The sequence below is a fragment of the Lingula anatina genome, chromosome 3 (assembly GCF_051362555.1).
Source record: "Lingula anatina isolate TDL-2025a chromosome 3, LinAna3.0, whole genome shotgun sequence".
NCBI classification, from domain to species: domain Eukaryota; kingdom Metazoa; phylum Brachiopoda; class Lingulata; order Lingulida; family Lingulidae; genus Lingula; species Lingula anatina.
The window spans coordinates 33655490-33681201 of NC_141769.1; the positions used below are offsets into that span (position 1 = coordinate 33655490).

A 25712-nucleotide genomic window follows, 5' to 3' on the forward strand; every position below is an offset into this window, starting at 1 on the left:
ATTGACTTACCAAGATGAAGTGTAAGGTTGACGCTGTTAGGATACTGAATTCCTTCATTCATGGTTTCTGATTGCCACCAAGTCATGTTATCGTTGTTGTTAAAATCCGTCAAATATTCAGGAGGGTGTCGCTTGCTGGTGTCTCTAGCGTCGCATACTTCGCAGTATCTTTTATTACCAGCAACAAGAGTCTGTACACAGAATTCCGTCGGACCGGGGAGTCCGCAAGTGTTGGTGGCGACGACTTTCCGTCCGTAGGCAGCGTTCACGAACTCAGGAACACAGCGCTGAGGGCGACCGTCATCGGTGTAGCAGCTACTTCGCCGTGCCGGTTCCTGAGCTTCTGCTGAGTGTAGCCATAAAGCACATATAAGGGATATCACAAGAACAGGTTGCTTGTAAAGTTTCATAGTTCTTACGATCGTAGAAGTCCTTGCACTTGGTTTCTCCTTCCGACACCTTCTACAATCTACCGCCATCCCCTCAACCAAGGTGGACTTCTCGCAATGCCTCACGAGAATGTCGCTCTGGTGCCGAGAGAGGGCGCACAAGACGCACCTGGTTGGTCGTTTCTCAATCGAAGGAACATGCAAAACGCATTGGGTAGTGCAGAAAGAATGATTCATCATCTAATTGAGAGAGTGCACCACAGGAATGTTGAGAAATGAAATATGTTTAAGTGAACGCACATTGTGTGCTCTTCAAACAATTGTTAACATTTATAGTATTTTTATAAATTGGTTTGCAATGAGCTGGATGTTCAATTAAAATTCTTTACAATTTAAAGAGAAATTAGCATTTAAAAACGTCTATTCTGATTTGTGATTTAAATTCTTACAAATGAAAGTAATATTACCTAACATCGTACCAGTGCCACAATGAAAATAACCCGATTCAGAACAACAATAAAAAATAAAATATGTACTTTAAATTATAGAGCTTAGAGACATGTCAGATTACAGAAAATACAATACTATAACAAAGAGCAAGAATATTTTGGAAGTTTTGTATCCAATTTTTCACATTAAAGCAGCTGCATAATACAAAGAAAAATTAATTGCACTCCAGTAAAAACAGTGTCCCACTTCAGTGGCAATAGTTTTATTTCAGAAATGTTACAGAAATAAGTGAAATAACTTGAATTCCTTGGTTGCGCGTGAATGCATGCCATCATTCTCACAGCCATATATGTAGTAATTTGTCACGATTCCTTGAGGCAAATAGAAGCAAATGTGAAAATGCCCATTGCATTTGTTGTGCTGCATGTTATTTAATAACACTGTCTCTACTAACCTATTCACTGCTTTTCCCTCTCCTCTAATGCAATTTGTGTCCTGGACAAGATTACACTTTCACCTCTTAGACCGCATTCACAACGAGTTGAGCCAAATCCACGAACTAAATATGGCGGACATACACAAAAGAAAAACCGCCTAATCTTTTTATAGTCTCTTCGCCTCCCACACGCCTCCCCACGCGTCGTCCCTGCAGGGGTACATTCATTAAATCTCGGCTCCATTGGGACAACACATGGGGAGGCGTGTGAGAGGCGGAGAGACTATTAAAAGATTAGGCGGTTTTCCTTTCATGTATGTCCGCCATATTTAGTTCGTGGATTTGTAGAGCCATGGCTCAACTCGTTGTGACTGCGGTCTTACTGTGGGGATAGCTTTCCTCTTACAGTTACCGCATCTCTCAAAAACTCTCGAGTCTCAAAGATATCACTGTAATTAAACTTTCATTAAAATACCTTGAAAAGTGTGAAAACAATCTGTAGCTTAGTGTATGTTAATATACTTATGCCATAGGTCCCATTCAGAATAGGGAACTAACCAGTCCGGGGATCAAATATGGTGACCCACCACAAAGCTTGTCACCTAATCAGCTAATAGACAGTGAACACATATCCCGTGGGGAAGTATTCAAGTGGCTCGGTCATATTTGACCGTCAGACTATTAAGTTCCCTATTCTGAATGGGACCTTAGATTGTAGCATGTTAATAGCATATGCTGGTTCTCTATCAACTTCCAATGCACTTCCTAAAATGTGTCTAATGGACATTTGCTAACACACAGGTCAAGCCGTGTTAACAGCTAGGCTTACTTTTAGAACCTTGTTTCTACAACTGAGAACAAACCATATAAGCAAGTTTTTTTAGGAAGCTTAATTGAAATATCTGTGAATATAAGCATATTTTAAGGGTGAACTTAGTAGTACTTCTAGTTACTCAAGAAAAAAGAACTGATATGTGAACAGTTTATTTCTCTTGAATTTTAGACAACATAACATAATTTCAAATGTTATTAAATACATGCAATTTCTTTTAATACAGTCTTAAAATATTTTTTATAAACATGAATCTGTGCTTAACAGCTAAATAAATAAAACTGGCCAAAATAGCAACACTTACACAAATAGAGACTGACACAACTGACACAAATATGATGCACCAAATGGCCATGTGTGAACAGCAAAATACATGGGAAAAAAACTTCTTTGTCAATTGCATAAACCCAAGCAGAACATTAATAACCTAATATCACTTATACATTACCTGCGCTCATAACAAAATTCACATTCAAACCTGTAACACAATCTTATATTTGACAGTAGTGGATACACATTAAAAAAACACATGCTTTGTCATAGCCGAGATCAGGCTCCCCCCCCCCATACTATTATAATATATAAAGGTGTGCTGATGCAACATAACGTATATATTTTTACTGTATTTGTTTTTAATCCCAAACATTTACATATCAGACTTCCTAAGCCAGATTAAGCTTGATATGTTTACCAGATATCCATCTAAGATGTTGATATGTTTATTTGTTAATTTTCTATAGAAAAGGGTTCGTTATTTTTCTCTGGATTGCTGTCTTAATGAATAAATGTAATATTGCAACAAAATTTCACATATTGCCTTAACTACCTGATAAAATAATGAAACACTAACATACTCTGTTACGAACAAATGCCAAATATCAACGTGTTTTGCAATTGCACCAATTCAAAATGTTAACTTATGTTTTAATTTAACACAAAAAAGCAAAAAGAAAAATCATATTGCATTATCAATAATATCTCCAATATTTACACTTGCTTCACATCCTTGTTCTTATAGAACTGCAGCTATAATTTCATGTAATTTGTGTATAATTCCAGAGACTAATATACTTGGCAAACTGAACACAATGACAAGAAGGTATACATTAATATGTACATCTTAAAATGCTCCTCATCATACTGTTCATATTAAAGCCAGAATAATGTAATAATATGAGGGGAAATTTTGCACATTGTTCGTACTCGATATTTCCACAATGTTGTAAATTGACTGATAATTTATTTAAATGCCTTTATTCTTATTACCTACCAACAAGTTCTACTAATAAACAGTTAACATTTACTGACAGGAATTCATATACTAAATATATCCTCATTTCTAATAATGTACGTTGTATTCTGTCAACAAGAGCTAATCAAAATCATATATTAAGCAAATTATTGGAATGATATATTCCAAAATGCTAAATTTGATCCCATTTATAATTTTTTCTTAAATACCTAAAGCTTACTTGCCCATTCAAATAAACAATCTAAGGTGTATTGTACTATGACTCAATAAATAATCATTTATCCACCCCCCACCCCCCCCCACAAAAAAAAAACTTACAGGAACCTAGCTCTTACAAAACTTTAACCAATTTCCCAAAAATTAACTAACACGATGGCTGTGGCTGACAAACCGGGAGAGCATCAGCCTCTATGGACAAGAAGCCAGATGTCCTGTACTTGTCCCTGATATAGTCGGCGAGGTCAGTCTTGCCGACCACTGGGTCTTCCAGAGCCGTCACCAGGGTGGATAGATCCTCAAACGGGTTACGGCGAAACCACTTCACCATTGCCTGGTATGCTCTCTCCACCATGTTATTGGGGAAGTCTGCCTCTAACACTTCCAGATCTGCATCACTCAAACCATCTGCCAGGAAACAAAATATAGTCATTTTCACTTATCTAAGAATAATTGAGAGATATTACAAGTCTTTCTCCAAACATTTAGTGTAATTTTCAAAGCTAAATTTGAATATTTAATTTTTCAGAAGTAAAAAAAAAATGCAGAAGTGAGTTGGTTTCCAGGCAGAATGTTTTTTTTCTTTAAATATTCAGTATAAAAATAAAATTAAACTAATACCTAGTGCAAGTGAGGTGCTTGATTATTGAGTAATTACTATTTATAAGACTGATATTCATGTACAATTACAATGCCTGCCCGGATGAAAAAGAAGAGTAACATCATAAACCTAAAGCAGAAGGCTAACAGAAAAACAATGAAATGTCAATTTTTGAACATAGTGGAAATCAATTCATTACTAGAAGTTCATGTTATTTAGTTCTGCAATTCATGCAAAGCAAATTTTCTACAGAGTTTTAGCTGTGATGTGAAGGAATCGCTTACTCTTCAGCTTTCTCATGAACATCTTCCATTTATGTCCCAGATTGCTTGAAAGATGTGCAAATACATCTCTCATTAAGTTTCCTGGAATTTAACAAAATCATAAATAAACATTCATTCAATTTATTACAGAGAACATTCTTTTACTGTTTTACTGCAAAATATTTTGAGTAACCTAAACCAATTCATCACAAAACATCAATTTTTTACTGATTTTTCACATCACAAGTTCCAACATAAAAACAACATAATTCAACTTTTAACAACCTTAATACTTCATCAGTTGTTGTTTTACCTTTCATTTCTTCCAAGCTTGTGTTAGATGATCTTTTGCGCAAGGTGCCCCTCTCCTGTCCATGAAGTACCTCACTCTTGGTTTGAGGGGGAGGGGTGGGAGGTATGGTGATGGACACTTCACCATTGTTGTTATTATTCAACACTGGGTCCATCTCGTTTGGCAATTGAAATCGCAATTTAGGCTTTTCCTTCTTTTTGGCACCATTTGTTTGTTTTCTATGGTGGACTTCAGCTGGTTCTTGATCTCCAGAATCTTCACTGCAGGGAGGCTGTTTCTCCTGGCTGCTCTGTGGGCACCTGAAATATATGGTGTCATAACATGAGATGAAGCAAATTATACCAAGTGAAGTGTCATACGCACAATTAAAAGAAGCAGATTAAATTGCTGTAGATTTGCATTAAAATGTGCAGTATTTCCACAATCAAATAAAAAGTTACTAAACAATGCCAATTTCACCCATAACGACACATCACAATCATGCTACAGACAAAAATAGGTACTTTTTCTAGACAACACTATGGGAATATTTGGTACTTTCTCTACAAGTTACAGACTGAAGCTCTTGCTAGTAATTTTGGGAGCAGCATGAAAATTATAAAGTTTCAAATAACAGTGATTCTTCTGGCACTGAAATACAATTATTATTATTATTATTATTATTATTATTATTTTATTTTATTATTTGTTGTTTTTTTTTTTGCCAAATGCACCTATCAAATTACTTCAGAAAATTTAAAAAAAACTTAAGTAAATGATTTATACAAGTTTGATTACTTGTCAATGATTTGATAAAGAGGGTTAATCCAGTGGGCAATGAACACAGCAATCTTTTGTGAACCCAAACATAAAAACCACTACCTTTCTTCGTCATCAGTTTTATTCTTTCTAAACCAACAGCAGGCGGCAAAAAGAAGACCTATGATAACTAAACCAGCACCAATACCAACACCACCCATTGTACCATGCAGGGACTCTACAGAAATAAACAACAAACATAGCATATAAAGACAAAAATAAACATCCAATACATCACATTAATACGCACTATTTGTATAAGACCAGGTCTATGTTAGATCCCTGAGCGACTATTCCCAGACCCTATTGTACTAACTGTGGATCGATTTATCTCCAAGAAAATTCTTGCTAAATTGCTATCAACTTATGAGGGTCAAATGTCTGTCACGCCTACTGACTCTGCTTGAGGGTAATTAACTATCATTTTGCAGATTCATTAGGCTTGCCAGACATCTAAGTCACATAAGCTGAAAGCAATTAAATGAGAAACCCCTTGGAAATGGATCGATCATGTTAGATCGATCTAGGCACGGGAACCCAGTCCTAGTGTGCCACCTGACATAGTAATTACACCATCCAAACATTGAGGGGTAATTAAAATATTTTTATTAACTCAAAAGTTATTTGGTGATGCATTTTAGGACATTCTCGGGTCAAAATAGACCTAGTCTGAATGCGGTTATACATGAAACCTTCCATCTTTTCATGCACCTACCATAACAACTGATTTGTGCAGCTAAATTATGACCAAAGGAAAACATTCAATACATTAAAATATATAACTGTGATAAAAGCATATAATATCCATGCAATTAAAAGACAACAATGACAATGTTTCCCAAAATTTCCAACAACATTACTGACAATGAAGTCATATCTTAGGCCGCATTCCCATAGATTTTAGATCAATCTATCCCTGTGGGTAGTCTCACTAGATTACTGTCAGATAATCCGGCTTAAATGTCCATCCCGCCTACTACAAGCTGTAAGGGGGTAATTAACTTTCGTGCCCGGGCGGCTGACAGCTATTTAGCGTGAACCCCCAGGGAGTTAGGTCGATCTAAAGTAGATCGATCTAATCTCTGGAAATGGGGTCTAACATTTTAAACCCAATTTCCTCTCTCAATTGTGTTAAGGTTTGTGTAGAAACATAAATTTTAGCAATGAAGCCTCCTCTTTGAATTGAAGTTTATAACAAGGTATAAGCAAAAGCAGATCAATTATCTTTTAACTTTTTATTTTTTAACTTCGATCTAATCTCTGGGAATGGGGTCTTAGAATTAACTGACAATGACAATGTATGCATCTCAATATTTGGAGTAAACACAAAAGTTAACAATGTAGCAATTACATAAAAAAGCAAAAAACATAGTTACTACAAACAAGGCAAGTTTTTATAACATGGATTATCAAAGAAGTGATCTTTTTTATATTCAATTACAGGTAGTACATCCAACCATGTGTCATGTTAATACAAACCTGGTCTCTCAAGAACACTGTCAATGGTAAAGTTGGTAATATTGTTTCTAACAGTACCTAGGTCAAAGCCAAAGGTTGTTGTGTGCCCCTCAACACCAGGGTCAACTGTCACACCAGAGGTAGCAGCTGAAATATATGGGGACAGTAATCAATGGTAAATTCTTATAAGTATTTTTAGGATATGTAAAATATTAACAAGGAATCTTTGTAATTTGTTCAGATAAGTAAATATGCAATGTTAGGCAGCACTCCTTGTAAAGCATGCATTTATAAGTGTAGGTAGAGCATGTCAAAAAGAATATTTTACATTTGTAGAAATAAGCCTTTACAAAGAAAAGATTTCTCAAATCCATCGAATTAATACAGGAAAAATTTTAACCACAGAGGCTAATTAACTGACTGTATTCCTCTTATAAAAGCTTTTGATTGGGATTTGCCATTACTGTTGACTTGCTTTTGGTTGTTACTGGCAACAGCCCTGCTCTTTGCTTATGGTTGCTATTGACAACTGACCTGCCTCTTGCTTATGGTTGCTATTGACAACAGACCTACTCCCTAGTTACCTGTGTGATCAGTGATGTTGCCATCAGTGGGACAAGGGCCACATACAACATCAGAAAATCTGCTCCCTTCTTTCATTTCAACCAGGCCCAGGGCAGAGCAGTCTGTGTGCTTCCTGCACTTCTGAGTAAGAGACACGTGATCTGAGTAGTAACCATGGCGACATTTCTCACACTGAGTGTTATTCTCTCTACTGCCTGAAATTGAGTTAAACTCTGAATATGATAAAAAGTGTTTTTTCTTCATACACATTTCTGCTTCTTTAGGAAATAAGGAACAAGAAAAGTTTGCAGAATCTGATGAAGGTTATGAGTGATGCCATGAAAATAAAAATGACCTAATGCATCATTCAGCAATCAGAGGTTTGGAACCTTATGTATTTCATAAAATATACACTTTTTTTACATTTACAACCAGATTTACCTTGGTAGCCAAACCATACATCAACATATTCCACTGAAATGTGAAAACCATATTCCTACATGGTGTTCCAATGTACTAAGAACTGGCCCAGGTACCCAAATATATCTATATAGGCAAATATGAAACCTTTATGCATACCTAACTGTTTGACACCAAATCCTATACGACAAGGGGTGTGCCTCTGGCAGTGACCCCAGTGCTGCCATCTATAATAACCTTCCACACAGCCACACACCCTGTCCTTTGTTACTGTACAATTCGCCACCTGCTCCTCAGCATAGCCATGACACCCACCACTGCAGAGCTGACAGGAAGGCGCTGCATTATACTGTGTGGAAAAAGTCAGTTGTGGAACACACGGCTCACAACGTGTGGGCGTGGTCTCGGTGCAGTCAGCTAGATGATGTGTCCCTGGCTGGCAGGCTTCACAGCCTAGTCCTGAGGCAGTCTTGTAATGCTCTACTTCTGCAACCTGAAAAAAGGGATTTTAATGAATGTAGGCCTATTTATTAACAACTTGCACTCCTTATAACTCCAGGTTTAAAGATAGATGTGGAGAAGATGTTCATTTGCTTACACAGCTCTGTTAAAGAGAGTAAGGGACCATTCACAATAAATTTATTCCACCTAGCTTATGTCCACTAAGGGTGCATTCCCAGAGATTAAGATTGATCCAGAGATTTAGATTTTGATTTAGATCGACCTAACTCCCTGGTGGTTCACACTAAATTGCATTCAGCCGAGCGCCCACCATAGTTACAGCTTACAGCTTTTAGTAGGCGGGACAGACGCTTAAGCCGGCTAAGCTGACAGTAATCTAGTGAGGCTCCCCACAGGGATAGATCAATCTAAAATCTATGGAAATGGGGAAGACTACTGGGGCACTCACTATATTGTTACAAATGTAATCAGTTTAACAGACTAATTAACACACCTCCTCTTGTTTTCGACATACTCATATAATCACTAGCTTTGTTATATTCTACTTAACACCAGGAGGAGACATGTTAGTCTGGTAATTTGATTGCATTCAGCCATGAGGAGACGTGTTGGTCTAGTAATTTGATTGCATTTACCATGGAGTTAATGCACGCGATTGGTGGAGAAAATTTATCGTGAACATTCCCTAGAGTTTTGCCTAAAGAAGTCTGAAACCATGCAGGAGATACTGTTTATGTGTAGGGGTCCATGTTCCACCCTACCCAGGTTCTTCTAATATTTTACCTGTCACTGATGCATGGGAGAGGGAATATAACTACAAACTCACATCTTCAGTCCCAAGTCTAAAAGTCCTTTGTTAAGTCCAAGCATTCAGCCTTTATACACATTATCTCCAGAGAATCTATCTGCATGCCACAGTGGCAGCAACTCATTTAAATACTAATTGCAATGCAATAGATAAAAATTGAGGGCTTCTACTTTTAAGTTATATCAGTTCTACTTATCAGGTATACCTATACAGAGGATGATAAATATTCATTCAAGACTGAAGTAAGGTGAATGATAATATGCTGACTGATTACAATTATAAACATAATATGTAAATGAGTGATTTCATCACATGCATTTAGTGGACCTTAACATATGGCAAAAGGATGACAGAACTGCCAACTTGTATTATTCTTATGGAGAAGGGGGCATCTCGATATTCCTAAACTTCATTGGTCTGAAGGTTCATTGGTCTGAAAAATTGTAGCATTTTCATCAGTTTTTTTTTTTTTTTTAATCAAGGGTTCATTGGTCCAATGGTTTTATAGTGAACATCTGGACCAATGAACCTTCAGACTATTGCTACAGCCCCATTCATATATCATTTAGACAACAAACTGCCCAGTTATTGAGTAAAGCTATTTTAATCAGTGTTTATTCGAGCGTGCCTCGGCATGCCCGTTTAATTTAACATGACAAGATGATGTAATGAATTGAATCACCTGTATTGCATAGAACAGAAGATATAAAGCCATTATTCTGTGTTCTATTTCTACTTTGAAAGATAAATTAGCCCGACTCACGTAACTTCAATCCTTCAAAAAGTACGATTTGGATGATTGAACACATGATTTGCTACTGCACATTCAACGTCTTTTTCACGCATATCTACGTTTAAAACTTAATTACAGAAGCAAATTTTGCACATTAATTAGGCCTACAACATAACTGAAATCTACTTACCAATAAATTGCTTACTTCGAAGAAAAGAAGGATAAAGAATGAGTAGGGACGTTTCAATAAAAAACCGAAGGCAGCCATTGTCATACAGTAGTTTTGCGTCGTCACAACGGTACTGACATCTACCGCAAGTAGCAGTTGTCGGCTAAATATAGAGATTATGGAAATCCCCCAATGACGTCACTCCCTGGCTGCCTTGACTTCTCCTTGCATAGTGCTCGCATGTGTGAACAAATCGAATAACAAAGTCACCTACTTACATTGCATCTCGTTTCTTTTTTTTTAATAATAGTCCCAAAATTTGTTTTACATGTTGTTTCTTGAAATCTGAACTGTCAAGTGATAAGGCCTAGACATGTGCGCCTCACACCTTTAAGGGACCGGTGTAAGGTGACAGAGCATCTCAGACCCTATCGTACTAACTGTGGATCGATTTATCTCCAAGTGGATTCTCCCTAAATCGCAATTAACTTAAGCGGCTTAGATTTAAAAATCATTTTTAGCGGCTTCGGTAGGCGTGCTAGACATCTAAGCCGCTTAAGCTAAAAGCATTTTAAGCGAGAATTAAACCCTTGGAGATGGAGATATTAACTGATTAAGTTAGTTATCTAAAAATGGCATAAAAAGTATGGCAATAGCACCTCTCTAATGTGTGCTACTTGCATGAAAAATTTCGTGTACATATTGAATGGTTTAACAAAATATGTTAAAATGTAAACATTGTTGATTTTTTGTCCTCATTGTAGGCACTGTACAACTAGACAAGATTTAGATAATAAGTACTACAGAATTTCCCATAGTCATTCTAATAAAGAGAACCTCGTAGCATGAAAAGAAAGTCGAAAAATATAATAAAATTTAATCAGAGAAGATTTGTTGATATTTTATTCAAACTGTACAAGAATACGATTGAGATATAAACTCAGCACGAAAAATTGTATATGGATCATATAAGCTGCATTAAAACAGGTCAATGTCAAACATCTCATGCTATATGATGTTTAATTTAACATTACGCTTGATGAAAAGGTGTAAAAACAATTAGTTATTGTTGCAAATTTTGATAGAATTTGAAGGAAAACTTCATTGAAAGATTTTAAAAAACTTTAAATAATACAAATGTCCAAAATAACTTTTCTTAAGAACTCTCTTGTTTGTCATTTTCAAATTTCAAGACATCCCTAAATTTTTGGCTAATAATTTGCCCCCCCCCCCCCCCCCCCCATCCTCCGACTTTAATAATGACAGGTCTCTAATGGACCTTATATCTCGAAAGGTTCGCTATGTTGCGCACGTGCGCAAGTGTCTCGATTCCATGGCCACGTATCTCGAAATAGAATCGGTTATGGAATCGAGACACTTGCGCACGTGCGCAACATAGCGAACCTTTCGAGATACGGAGCCCTGGACGCTCTCGTATTGTTTTTACATTTTTCTGGCTTTTAACTGCTATCTTTAATAGCGCTTTACGTGGGCTTTGACAGGAAAGTGTAACACAATTCTGCGGTTATTTACTGAAGTAAACACACTTAATTGATTTTATGTGGTATCAGAAGAATGTGCCAACCCACATGACGCTAACTGGTGTCTTCATTACCAATTAAGGGAAATTATTTCATGCTGAATGTATTTTGTTTCTGACAAACAAAGCACAACATGAGATTAGCGGTGAAATCGGCGATTTTTGTGTTCAGTTGTTTTAACGACTTGTATAAATGATGTGCATTAGGTCGTTTAAATACATCATGCTATTTGTCAAGAACTTCTCTTTAAATTGTTATGCTTTGCATTGTTTTGAACGGTCTTTGAGATTAACCAATATAAAACTTTTAAAAGAAAAAATTCTATGACAAAGTCCAAATCCACTGCTTTTACAGAGTTTTCCTAGATGAAAAGGGAACATGCTCATATTCTACATTTTGAATAATAATTGTTTCCTCTTGCTGTAGTCTTATAGCTTCAGTTATTCTACAATGGTCCGACAGATTCAGGTCCTTGTGCGTTGTTCCCCCACACTAATGACCACTGAGGTGACGTGGATAATGGGGGACAGATTCAAGAAGCGTTGCTTTATGCCCCTTTAAAAACTATAAATCTACATAAACTATTTTTAAAATACCAATAAGACATTGCTAATCGCAGCAACCGGTATATTCCAACAACAACACGTTAGGGCAGTTTAAACCAAGCAGTGATACAGGCACATGTGACTATTTGAACAGACTTTATCCAGTAACAAGCCTTATCCAGAAAATGAAGACGTTGTTTTTGGCTGTTGTGATTTTTGCCGCTTTCTCTGTAAGCTCTACAGGTAAGAATAATCCTATCTTCCTGCCATGTTAAATTCTAGGATTTGGTGACACGAGTCCAAAACTTGAGAGAAATATCAGCTGGCACAGAGAAAAGTTAGAGACGCACAAGTTGTGAATGCGTTAGATCTGGGGTCTTTGTAGCAAAAATGGTAATAGTTTTGCTTGGAATTTCAAATTTTTCTCTTAATCATTAAGGTATGTCGTATTTAAATCTGCTGTTTGCGCGTCTTTGAAAACTAGGATAATTTCGACTAGATGTGATTTTGCCGTTTTCAATTGGGTAGACTTTTGCTTCAGCATATTTCATTTTGTTTTTGTTCCAGCGGTTGTTAGACGCCTGTCTGTCATCTCCAAGGTGAAGGTCAGCGTTGTGGACAGCGTCGCCAAGAGCATGTCAAATAAACTCAACAGCCTTTTGGCGCCCCCGAAATTATACAAAAAATACTGGGATGTCAACTTCATTTTAGACAGCAGTGGCAGCATTGGGTCATCAGACTTTGGTTTGGCCAAATCTGCTTTACAGGTGTTCTATAGACCTATTGCAATTGATTATATCAGAAACTTCATTAATAATGACCATATAATAACATGTGCCCATAAAATTAGCTTATTTTTTACTTTTTACGGTCTGATGAGAAAACTGATGCGACAATTGAATAATGTCCGAATGTTAATATCCAATTTCATGTGAATTATAATTAAAATTATAACAAGCATTTTATACTTCATATTTTACCTCAGAGCATTGCAGGAGTTATCAACATCTTCTCGCCCATCGGTCCCGGTAAGACAAGAGTAGCTGGCATACGGTACTCCTCTGGGGTGAATGTCCAGTTTAACTTTGATGTCCACGACTCACTGGCTGAAGTGACCGGGGCTCTGGGTAGTATAGGTTATGTAGGTAAGCAACTTACTCCTTACTCGATTTATTAAAACCCTCGTGTGCAGGGCATAGTGTATACGCAATAGTGCAGTAATAGTGAAATTCTAAACAGCTAGAACTCAAGCACGGCTTCTCGAATCTTTACCTTAAAGATTGTGAGTGTGTGCGCGCGCGCGTGTGTGAAAATTTCAAGTAAAGACACAATTACCCTTTTAGTTGATAAATGGCATATCCTGTCGCACCCCCCCCCCCCCCCGAAAAACGGTGAAGAGACCCACTTAGGGACCAATTCAAAATGACCTGATGCACATGGCTTTGATCAATTTTTAACTACTGTATAAGCATTTGTCTTAGATATCCTCGAGAACGTATAAAGAATGTACTCCTAATTGTAAAAAAAAAAGTAAAATACACGTGCAAACATTTCTTCTGACTCTGCCGATTTACTTATTTTTATTAAAAAAGAAAATCGGGGGGGGGGGGGGAAGGGAGAGAGAGGAGGTGAGGGAGAGAGAAAGGTGAAACTTTAAGAATGACTTTTTTAGCGTGGTGTTTTAATATTAATATTTATTAAATATTTATATATTTATTTAATATTTCCATTTCCCTTTCAGGTGGAAGCACTAAAACCCGCCTGGCGCTGGAGAAAGCTTTAGATATGTACCTGAATGACGGCGATCCCGACAATAATAAGTTGATCTGGTTAACGACGGACGGGAAAGCCAGCAACGGTTACGATCCCATTGCCATAGCAACAAACTTGAAGAACATAGGTTGGCTTTACATATTGATTCATTAATATTTTTAACACGGTAGTAAAGAAGATAATTACTTTTAAATTAAGTCTATAATTGTTGCATTTATAAAATTTTCGCAAGATTGTGTGTGTGGATTTTGTATTCAGCAGTGTAAAATGTGTTCTTTTAATCTAAGAGTGCATTCGCAGAGATTTAGATCGATCCAGAGATTTAGATTTAGATCGACCTAACTCCCTGGGGGTTCACGCTAAATTGCAGTCAGCCGAGCGCGCACCATAGTTAATTACCACCTTACAGCTTTTAGTAGACGGGACAGACGCTTAAGCCGGCCAAGCTGACAGTAATCTAGTGAGACTCACCACAGGGATAGATCGATCTAAAATCTATGGGAATGGGGTCTAAAGAACGATTTATCTATAAGCCATTACTAAAATGCATTGAATACAATCGCGTATTAGTCAGGACAGATAATTGTTCATAAAAACTAGCATCTTTTGATCTGTTTGGACCAAGTATCCGTCACATGTTTCAAGCTCACGTTTTCATTCTAGGAGTCAAAATATGCGTGGTAGCAATTGGCACAAGCGTCGACATGGTAGAGATTAACGGCATGGCGTCTCCGGGCTGCGTCTTCTCTGGACCCACCTTTGCTTCCTACAACCAAATTGCTGCCAAAGCACTGTCTTATGCCAAGAAGGTGAAGTAGCTCTGATACGCCGAGATGCCACCTGCCATTTGACCACCATACAGTGATACCGGAATGTTTATATGTATACTGATGGCACGTCTGTCATGGCTATTTCATAAACATTAAGAATTTTAAGATGTCGTCTACCACAGCTCGGCTACTAATTTACAAGTAAAATCTATGGGTAAAATCTATGGGAATGCGCCCACAGTGGGGACTAGACTCATGAAACATGCAATGAATATCAACAAAGGATAATATCACCAAGATTAATAATAGAAATCACTTCACCTTTTTTTAGTTAAGAGTATTATGCCCTAGAAAATAGAGATTTTGACCTACTTTTTATCTCGAAAATGACTCCTCTCCGTCTATCCAGGTGGAGTGCACGTTGTCCAGTGGAATCTATTAGTATAATAAGAAGTGCTTCTCCAAATATACATAAAAATTAATTATAAGAAAACCCAACGTGTTTACTGAAGTCATTTGTGTGTAGTGGATGATGGCACTTTCTGGATTGAATATAAAGTCGCATTGGTCCCATACAGAATAGGGGACTAACTAGTCCGGGGGTCAAATATGGCCGACCCACTTGAATACTTCCCCATGGGATATAAATATATTTTCAATGTCTCTTAGTGGATTAGACGGCAAACTTTATAGTGGGTCGCCATATTTGGCCCTCAGACTAATGGCCCCATTTAGAACAGTGGACTAACTAGTCCGGTGGTCAAATATGGCCGACCCACTTGAATACTCCCCCACGGGGAATCTATTCTGTGTTTATTAGCGGATTAGATGACAAGCTTTTTGGTGGGTCACTATATTTGACCCACTGTTTATTCCACTGTTCTGAATGCGGCATAATTCTTCCCTTATCCAAAGCTGTGAGCTGGACATATCGTTAAACTCATTACTATGAGCCATTGAAGAATGAGCCACCTATCATCCCTGGCTTGATCCTGGACGTGAAACACATTTAGTTAGAACTATTTTCTTTGTCTTCAAAACGTATAAAGTGCCGCCAAAGAATGTTGTCAATTATATCAATATAAACAAAAAAAAAACTACAATTAATAAAAATCAGGCGCATTTAACAGCACCATGGAAATGAACCGCCCCTCATTTCGAATTCTGACTAGGTGAAGTACTTTTTATTGGAAAATTACAAAGGTCATGATAAATAGTTTTCGTTTTCTAATTTTTTATTCTAGTCGTCTTTACAGAACTTTTGTGACCCAGACTGATTAATATAATAATAAACAATCTCCCAAAACACAAATTCGATCAAAGTTTTACATAGAACCTGTTTCTATACATTAATTTAACCCACTGAGTTGTCCTTTAACTTTTCAAAAATAGCCTAATTTAATTCAAATTCAGTGCTGTGTTAGGTGAAATTTGGCAATCGGTGAATGCTACTAGACCTTGCTTTTGTTCCCTCTTTTCATGGGTCAAATTCGTTACCGTAGCAACGTGATTGACATTTTAATTACATATCATCCGAAAGGTCTTGGTATGGACCTTTAGGAAAAAATAATTAAGCATGAAATGTAAAATCCTTCATGGAATTTATGCAAAACTTCCTCTACTTTCGTTACGGTAGTTTGAGTAGTGAGGACCCCCAAAGTTCAGATGATAGTATCTATTTTTCGGATAATACATGTACAATGTGAAATACTAGTATATATTCTTTAACGAATTCAAAACCAGTCAGTTTACATATAAGTCGTGTTTAAATATAAAAACAGAAAACATTCATATAATTCTTTTTAATTAATTGTAATAGTAAGCTCCATTTTGAAGACCACAAAGATTACGTGTACATCAGGTGAGGGATTCAAGAAGCGTTGCTGATGTTCTTTTAAAAACTTTTAGTCTATAGTTAACTATTTCCAAGAAGACATTTATAAGCTACAGTTTCGCAGTTCCTCCATTTTGAAGACCACAAAGATCATGTAGACATCAGGTTAGATATTCAAGAAGCGTTGCCGATGTTCTTTTAAAAAACTATAAACCTACAGTTAACTATTTTAACGAAGATCAGGTTTATAAGCCACTGGTATGTTCTGACAAAACGCTGGGGTATGCATAAATTACGCCTAGCAGTGACACAAGCATTTAAGGGGATAATAAGTCTTCGTATGAGATCTATATTTCACAACAAAAACATTGTGAACAACTCATAGAAATATAATATATTCTGTTTTACCACAATAACAGCTATTATTTTGATATCTGAGCTTGTCTTCAGATCATGTGACCTCCATTGATGGCTATACTCTGTGATAATTTCTTAAGAGATTTTTACCAAAAAAAAAAAAAACTTTTAAGAAAAATAACAGGGCCTAACTTTGAATGTAAAAATGGATTCATTAACGATTGGTAAGTATGGGAAAACTGTGTTTACTCCAGAAAAAATTCATTTTTTTGGCCAGGTCGTTTAACTACATTATGTTGTTTATCACGAACTACCGTGTAAGTTAAAACTTAAAATTCTGTAATACCCTTATGCACTGTTTTGAGCGGGCTTTTACATAATAAAATAAATCACTAATATATTTTCTATTACGAATTGATAATTAGTTAGTTTACATTAAAGTAATGATTAAATACATAAACATAAAACATTCATATACAAAAATTTAATTTATTATAATAGCATGCTTTAGTCAGACAAGATTAAGTTTTAATTTCTCACGCGCAGTTCCTCCATTTTGAAGACCACAAAGATCTCGTAGACATCAGATGAGGTGTTCAAGAATCGTTGCTGATGTTCTTTTAAAAACTTTCAGTCTACAGTTAACTATTTCCAAGAAGACATTTATAAGCGACTGGTAAATTTTGACAACAACATGTTGGGGCATGCCACACATAGCAGTGACACTAGTATATATAAGTAGCTTGTTGAACAGACTAACCAGTTATACGCCTTATCCTGAAAGATGAAGACGCTGTTTTTCGCTGTTGTGATTTTTGCCGCTTTCTTTGTAAGCTCTACAGGTGAGAATAATCCTATCTTCCTGCCATGTTAAATTCTAGGATTTGGTGTCGCGAGTCCAACAGTTGAGAGAAATAACAGCAGGCACAGAGAAAACTTAAAGACGCACAAATCACGCTTAAATCAGGCTTACATTTAGCAAACGCTTACTGATTCTTTGGAATTTCTCAAAATCTTTTCCTTAATTACCAAGATACATCGTATCCAGAACGACTCAATTGGTTCATTTGACAATGAGGAGATTTTTCACATGCTGTGACAACGTTCTGTCTCCGCAATCTGGGTGCAATTTGCTATAGCTCATTTTAATCTATTGTATTTAATAAATTCCGTGTTTTTTACTTTTTGTTGCAGCGGTCAGCTCAGTGGACAGCATTGCCAAGACAATGTTAAATACAATCACCAACCTCGTTGCACCGCCAACATGTTACAAAAAATACTGGGATATCGTCTTCATTTTAGACAGCAGCGGCAGCATCGGCTCATCTAACTTTGCTTTGGCAAAATCTGCCGTTAAGGTGTTGTATATATTGTCGTTCTATATCATAAAAGCGACATCGAAACAACATTTAATAACACTTAAATTTCAAACTTTAATTTAAGCTTTAATTTTAAAGTCTAATAAGACAATTGAAGGGTTGCTATTTTCAAAAGTAATCGCTACATCAATTAAAAAAGAAATGCAACCATATTTATCCATTAATATATAATCGATTATTTTGCTGAGGGGGGGGGGGGGGGGGGGGGGGTTATTGCCAAGCAGATAATTGAATATGTTTTGATAGAGCGAAATCTTACTACGAACGATGAAGAATGTCAGAAGTCTAGTATTGCTAGCATTTCATACTTTGCGCATTTTTTCAGAGTGTTGTGGCACTTATCAGCGTTCTCTCTCCCATTGGCTCTGGTAAGACCAGGGTAGCTGCCATACGGTACGCGTCAGATGTTGATGTTCAGTTTAACTTTGGTTCTCTTGACTCACTATCATTGGTCAGGTGGGGACTGGGTGAAATATCTTACGTAGGTAAGCAATGTGCGTTGAACTCGATTTCTTAAAAAATGAGTTATCAAAATCTTCGTTCACAGGACTAAGCCCGAAAAATAATGATGTAGAAAGATTTTATGGTGCATAATATTTATCTCCAAAGCACCAAGTATCTACCGGGTTAGTACTTTTTGGACAGAACTAATTCAGGCCGAATTTTCAAAGGATGAACATGCTTCGCTGACTTGAGCAACTAAGCAGTTGTTTTTATAATGGGTGCTGTTATGTGATGCTCTGTATCATAAACGGGTTCATCTAAAATTGAAGGAAATGACACTGCAAATGGCAACATTTTATAACAAATTTTGGTAATGTGTGAATGTTGTTTTAGCAAGAATTGTTTTCCTGATTTTAAATGTTATTGATAATGCAATGTTAATTATATCTGTGTCGCATGAGATTGTTCAGCAGGCGTTTATGATAGTTCATACTGATTCCCGTTGAAACTGGACTGATTTTACCTACTGAATAAAAACCGAACAGGCTAATAAAGTAACATGGATAGCGAAAAAAGGTCACAAGAAACTTGATTTGTTTGCATACATTTGCCATAAATGAACTCATGGATAACAAGGGCGTTCTATAATGGTAAAAGCGTTGATTTAAAGTTGATTTTAATCCATTTTCTTTAAAGATGGAATAACTAAAACCAGTCTTGCCCTAAAGAAAGCTGCAAATATGTACATGGTTCGTGGTGATCCAGGCAATGCTAAGTTTATCTGGTTGGTAACGGATGGGAAAGCCAGCATCGGTTATGACCCAATATTTTGGGCAAATGTCTTGAAAAGAATTGGTAATTAACTCTACATTCTTCATAAATCCAGATATTTATTCACTTATGTTTTAAACACAGTATAAAAGTAGATAACTAGTTTTAAATGAAATGTAGTTTACTTAGCATTAATGAAACTTAGTAAAATATTGTGTAGTTCGTATTTGGTAGTGCAAAATGTGTTCCACTGAACGATTTACCTGTGAACCATCACTAAAATGCGTTTTATGCAATAATTAATTAGTCAACAGAGCTTGTACAGAAGATTCTTCATACAGATTAACACGTTTTGATCAGTTTGGATCAAATATGCGTCACATAGCATCTTTTATGCACACATTTTCGTTCTAGGGGTAAAAATATGCGTGGTGGCAATTGGTACCGGCGTTGACATGGCAGAGATCAGAGGCATAGCGTCCCCGGACTGCGTCTTCTCTGGCCTCACCTTTGCCTCCTACAGTCAAATTGCTGCCAAGGCACTGTCCTTAGCCCTGGCGTAGTCCTACTCATAACCAACGATGTAACATGCCACTTAACAATTGCCCACCGTGCTGTTATACGGAGTCCTTTATGAAGAGATGAAAAATTTACCTTGGAATGTTTATGTTTCCCAAACATTCAAACTCCAAAGATGCTGTCTGCCATAGATTATCAACATTCGAATATCTTTCAGTTATAAACCTAGTCATCACGTTTTGGATGGCCAAGGGTTTAGATATTCACTCTTCTTTAATCGCCAATGACACCTCTCATCTGTAATGACATTACCAAAGCTGACTCTACATTCACAAGGAACGCATCGTGCACTGCAGGTAGCTATTGCAACAAAGGGGACAGAAATACACATTTGTCAATTATTCTACCAACATCTTCCTCTCTAACTTACCTTAAAATTTTTAGTTTCTATTATTGGATACGTGCATTTCACATTGATGGGGATGTTGTGTGGAAATAAAGGTTTGCAAATCTACATAATGTTTTAAGTACCCATTTAAGTTAAAGATTGCACAAACTAAGGTATTACCCGTGCAAGGGTTGATGTCTCCATTAAGATGTGCTGACACATTAAAGAGGTATGGATTCTGAATCGTTCCATTTCTTAAGTTAGCGTTCGTTGATGCAATTGCAAGATTTCTACCTCTAAGTGGATTTAAACATCAAATACATAATATTTGGATATGTGCTGAGCGGCATTACAACAGCAGTGCAATTTTGTTAATTAATAACAATGGCGTTAAGGAAGTCCACGCTCTCTACTGTGATACCTATGCGTGCAGCAGACCCCAAAACATACGGAAGCCACTCAGAATACTTACACATTAACTCACTGGTCACGTATTGGGTCTGAAAATATTTCATAGGAAATGACCAGGTAAAGCCAATCCCGGGAAGTAAACATCTTGGATCAATATTTCACCAATATTGCCCTAACATTAGACACCTTGAAAGTGCTTGTTAACAGCTCTTGCGCCCAACGTACTCGCACATCAACAGCTTTTCTGATTCCTACTCAACGCCTATTGAAGGTGTGTTAGACCCCATTTCCAGAGATTAGATCGATCTACTTTAGATCGACCTAACTCTCTGGGGGTTCACACTAAAATAGCTGTCAGCCGAGCGGGCACAATAGTTAATTACCCCCTTACAGCTTGTAGTAGGCGGGACGGACATTTAAGCCGGATTATCTGACAGTAATCTAGTGAGACTCCCCGCGGGGATAGATCGATCTAAAAGCTCTGGGAATACGCCCTTAATCAGCTCATCTGATTGCATTCAACGAGAATGTCCGCGGTGCTGGATTGACCTGCTTGTATGTAGAACGGTAGTTTCATTTGGGAATGAGCCCATAAAATGTCGCATGGCGGGCAATGGTATGACTCTTTTCTAGAATTTTTCTTGGAATTTACAAACATCTTAAAGAGGCTTTGTCTCATGTTATAGTCTTCATTGTTAGACCAAAATTCCCTTTGCCTGTTTTATCTTTAAACGAGATTTTAGGATATCTAATAGTACATGTATGTATGAAACTAAGGTCTGAGAAGCTTTCGAACTTTACATTTCTCCGGCGTACATGTGCTACCGGTATATATTCATGCATGGATATTGTCCCAACAGCTCTGAAAGTCTGAGAGATTTTCATTAGAAAATTTATTCTTATTTCACTTGAGTGACATGTAATTTTTTAGCATATTTCAATTTTTATAGAATCATATATTTATGTTTAATCGAGATAAAAAGAGAATAACGTAAAAAAAACTATAAAGAAGATTACTTACTTTGTTTAACTGAATGTACTGCATCTATTAAACAATTAAAGTTTTAACTTTATTAAAATGTATTACGCACACACAAAAAGAAGAAAAACACGGAGAAGATTGGAATCCAATTGAATACACATATAATGAAAAATTCAGTGACTTGGAAACGCATTAAATATAACAGCAATCATTAGGAAATAAACCAGTAAGCTGACAATTAAAGATTCTATATTTGCTGTAACATTTTTTTGTTCACGTTTGGTGTCGTTATGAAAAGTCCTATCTTTAATGGCGCTTTACGTATGCATTAAGATATCTTCACATGGAAAGTGGTGGTTATTGACAGAAGTAAAGAATGTTACTATAAAAAGTTATCCACATAACTCTATGTGGTAGCTGAAGAATGTATCAACACACATGACATTGTGAGGCCTTTTCATCACTTAGTCGACAGAGAAAAATAAAGAACTCGAGATTAAGCGTGAAATGGGCAATTTAATCCACTAATTTGTTTTTAATGGCTTGTTTAATTGATTGCATCAGGTCGCTTAACTACATCAAACTTAAACTTAAAATTCTGTCATGCCCTTATGCAGTGTTTTGAACTGTCTTTCAGATAATAGGCCTACAGTATAAAGCACTCATATATTTATTTTCTTTTACGAATTCAAAATAAATCAGTTATATTTAAATACATAAACAGAAAACATTGGTAAACAAATTATTGGATAATCGCACATGTAATCGCATGCTTTAATAGTCAGACAACATTAACTTTTAAATCCTCATGAGCACTTCCTCCATTTTTCGAACCACAGTGATCACGTAATTATGAGGTTAGAGATTCAAGACGCGATGCTTTATGTTCTTTAAAAACTATAAATCTACAATAAACTTATTTAAAATTCCAGGAAGACGTTTATTTCGTCGAAGCGACCAGCTTATTTTAACAACAACACGTTGGGACATGCACAATTTACATCTAGCAGTGACGCAAGTGTAAATAAGTAGCTAGTTGAACAGACTTTAACCAGTAACAAGCCTTATCCAGACGATGAAGACGCTGTTTTTTGCTGTTGTGATTTTTGCCGCTTTCTCTGTAAGCTCTACAGGTGAGAATGATCCTATCTTCAAACCCTGTTAAATTCTAAGATTTGGTGACACGAGTCCAACAGTTGTGAGAAACAACAGCTGGCACAGAGAAAAGTTAAAAACGCACACATCACGCTAGGCATAAATGTAGCAAATACTTAATGATTTTTTTTTAATTTCTGAATTTTTTCCCCTTAATTACCAATGTACATCGTACCAAGAACTACTCATGTGTCCCCGCAATCTGGATGCATTGTGCTGTTGTTCATTTTTAACCTATGGTATTTATGAGCACTGTCCAAGACTCAAATATTCTGTTTTTTACTGTTTTATTTTATTTTATTTTATTTTATTTTATTTTATTTTATTTTTTATATATTAATTTTTTGCAGCGGTTGGAATTGGTTATGCTGGTCAAAGCTTTTTCCAAAGCACTCGCGAAGAGGACACCGTCGCCAGGCGAATGTCAGATGAACTCAGCCACCTCATGGCGCCCCCGATATTTCACAAAAAATACTGGGATGTCATCTTCATTTTAGACAGCAGCGGCAGCATTGGGGCATCTGACTTTGGTTCGGCCAAATCTGCTTTACAGGTGTTTATATATTTATCATGTACATTTTCATTTAAATGACATTAAAACAACATTTACCAATAACACTTGCTTTGATTTTAAAGTGTCATGAGACATTTGATGGTTAGTCGCTATTTTCAAAAACTTGCGAAACTATTGTATTATCGCTATATCAATTTAAAAAAAGAAATGCATTTATCGATTACTATATTTTTCTTTTTTTTTAATTGCAATTTCATTTTACTGCAAAGCAGACAATTAAATTTACTGCATTAGTCAAAAATGTTTAAAGGTTAATATCTATTTTTATGTAAATTATAGTTAAAATTATAACAAGCATTTCATACTTTCATATTTTACGTCAGAGCATGGCAGGGGTTATCAACATCTTCTCGTCTATCGGCCCCGGCAAGACGAGAGTAGCTGGCATACGATACGCCTCGTGGGTTGATGTTCAGTTCAACTTTGATGTCCATGATTCAGTAGGAGAGGTGAATAGTGCGCTGGGTGCTATTCCTTATGTAGGTAAGCAACGTATATGTGCTCCACCTTTGACTTACTAAAGATACATTTAAAGTAAAATTTATGCGATAAAAGCCAATCAAATATCAATTATGTGTTTTTCAGACCGTATTTTCTAAAATGACGGAACATGCTTCACTGACTTGAGCAAATGGCAACTAAAAGAAAGAGTAAAATACTACACAACAAAATTAGCCTCATGCACGGCCTCTCGAATCTTTACCTTATAGTGTGTGCTTGTGTGAAAATTGCTTTCTTATTTGATAAACGGCACATCCTTCCACCTCAGCTCCCTCCCACGGTGAAGAGAAAATGTTTTTCGTTTCTCACACAGTTCAAGATGCACATGTTTTTTAAACACTTTTATCTACTTCTATAATAATGATTTTTCATATCCTCGAATAGAAAAACCGAAGGCCTTTATCAAGTCCATACAGGTAATCGACTACAAGTTTGGTAGGACAGTTTTCTGACTCGTTTATCACAATTACAGAGAGAGAGTATCGAGAGGCGAAACTGTTAGAATGACTATTTTACCCTGTTTTACCCATTTTCCTTTCAGGTGGATTCACTAAAACCCGTCTGGCACTAGAAAAAGCCTTAGATATGTACCTGAATGACGGCGATCCCGACAATGCCAAGTTGATCTGGCTGACAACTGACGGAAAGTCCAGCTTTGGTTACGATCCCATTGCTATAGCAACAAACCTGAAGAACATTGGTAATTGGCTTCATCATGAGTCCAGATTATTAGTTTAAAATGAAGTCTGTGTAATTTTTGCATTTGTGAAACTTACCAAGATATTGAGTGTAGAGTATGTTTGCAGCAGTGAAAAGCGTGTGGATAAATCCATGGAACGACGAACCAAAAACTAAACTGTATTTAATGCAATAACAAATACGTCAACAACAGAGCTTGGAAAGAGAAATAGTTCACAAAAGTAGCATGTTATTGATATGTTTGGAGCATTATTAACCACTTTTCAAGCAAATGTTTGCATTTCAGGAGTGCAAATATTCGTGGTTCCGGTTGGTACCAGTGTGGACATGACGGAGATCAACGGCATGGGCTCGTCCTTTTCCCGCGTCTTCTCCGTACCCTCCTATTCATCTTACAGACAAGTAGCCTCCATGGCACTGTCTTATGCCTCACAGTCGAAGGATCTACGCATGCCCGGTGGCGAAATTAGAGGGGGGGCCGGACCAGCCGAACACCCCCTTTCAGTCTCTAGAAATAACTCACCCCAACAAACTCTATCTTAAAATTCTACCACAAATAACTAACATTGGAGTACACTCTGCCATTAAATATAGGAAAGCAATGGCTTTTCCAATGACAGCCCTTTTCGATAATCTCATTACCACCTCCGGCTCCATGATCACAAGGGACGCATGTTGTATTGCAGGTATTGAGCATAAGGAAAGTGGATAATTCTTCAGCCTGTTTACCAACATCCTTCTCTAAATCACTTTTAAATTCGCAGTTTCTGTAACTTCATACGTACATAACACATAAATGGGGATGTTGATCAGAAATAAATGTTTGCTACACTTCATAAAGTTTTTAAAGTAGCCATTTCTTTAGGTTAATGATTGGGTTAACTGGTGTATGGGACTGTTTACCT

At 36.7% G+C, this 25712-nt stretch overlaps 5 protein-coding genes across 5 annotated transcripts in view; 3 read left to right on the forward strand and 2 right to left on the reverse strand.

Annotated features, from left to right (window-relative positions):
• LOC106175158 (laminin subunit gamma-1) overlaps positions 1 to 519 on the reverse strand; it is a 47239-nt gene extending 46720 nt beyond the window's left edge. Inside the window, exon 1 of the mRNA XM_087009717.1 lies at positions 11 to 519. Within this exon, the coding sequence (XP_086865843.1) occupies positions 11 to 479 (469 nt within the window). The 5' untranslated portion in view covers positions 480 to 519. The remainder of the gene's footprint in view (positions 1 to 10) is intronic.
• Positions 520 to 2243: 1724 nt separating this feature from the next.
• Positions 2244 to 10371, reverse strand: LOC106165008 (uncharacterized). Its single transcript, XM_087009718.1, has 8 exons — positions 10186 to 10371; positions 8152 to 8485; positions 7593 to 7787; positions 7030 to 7155; positions 5614 to 5728; positions 4753 to 5051; positions 4461 to 4541; positions 2244 to 3983 (listed from the first exon to the last, which is right to left on the reverse strand). The coding sequence occupies exons 1-8, from the start codon at positions 10267 to 10269 to the stop codon at positions 3724 to 3726; spliced, it is 1494 nt and encodes a 497-aa protein (XP_086865844.1). The 5' UTR covers positions 10270 to 10371; the 3' UTR covers positions 2244 to 3723.
• A 1722-nt stretch (positions 10372 to 12093) lies between these two features.
• On the forward strand, positions 12094 to 15637 carry LOC147763272 (vitrin-like). The gene is made up of 5 exons (XM_087009723.1): positions 12094 to 12493; positions 12818 to 13017; positions 13236 to 13395; positions 13992 to 14150; positions 14687 to 15637. Exons 1-5 carry the CDS (start codon positions 12436 to 12438, stop codon positions 14839 to 14841), a joined length of 732 nt encoding a protein of 243 aa, XP_086865849.1. The 5' UTR covers positions 12094 to 12435; the 3' UTR covers positions 14842 to 15637.
• Positions 15638 to 17690: 2053 nt separating this feature from the next.
• LOC106175167 (collagen alpha-1(XX) chain-like) lies at positions 17691 to 20813 on the forward strand. Its single transcript, XM_087009578.1, has 5 exons — positions 17691 to 17826; positions 18179 to 18342; positions 18689 to 18848; positions 19504 to 19662; positions 19993 to 20813. Exons 1-5 carry the CDS (start codon positions 17769 to 17771, stop codon positions 20139 to 20141), a joined length of 690 nt encoding a protein of 229 aa, XP_086865704.1. The 5' UTR covers positions 17691 to 17768; the 3' UTR covers positions 20142 to 20813.
• A 2036-nt stretch (positions 20814 to 22849) lies between these two features.
• On the forward strand, positions 22850 to 25647 carry LOC106175151 (matrilin-2-like). Its single transcript, XM_013557006.3, has 5 exons — positions 22850 to 23011; positions 23384 to 23586; positions 23931 to 24090; positions 24650 to 24808; positions 25094 to 25647. The coding sequence occupies exons 1-5, from the start codon at positions 22954 to 22956 to the stop codon at positions 25348 to 25350; spliced, it is 837 nt and encodes a 278-aa protein (XP_013412460.2). The 5' UTR covers positions 22850 to 22953; the 3' UTR covers positions 25351 to 25647.
• The last annotated feature ends 65 nt before the right edge of the window (positions 25648 to 25712 follow it).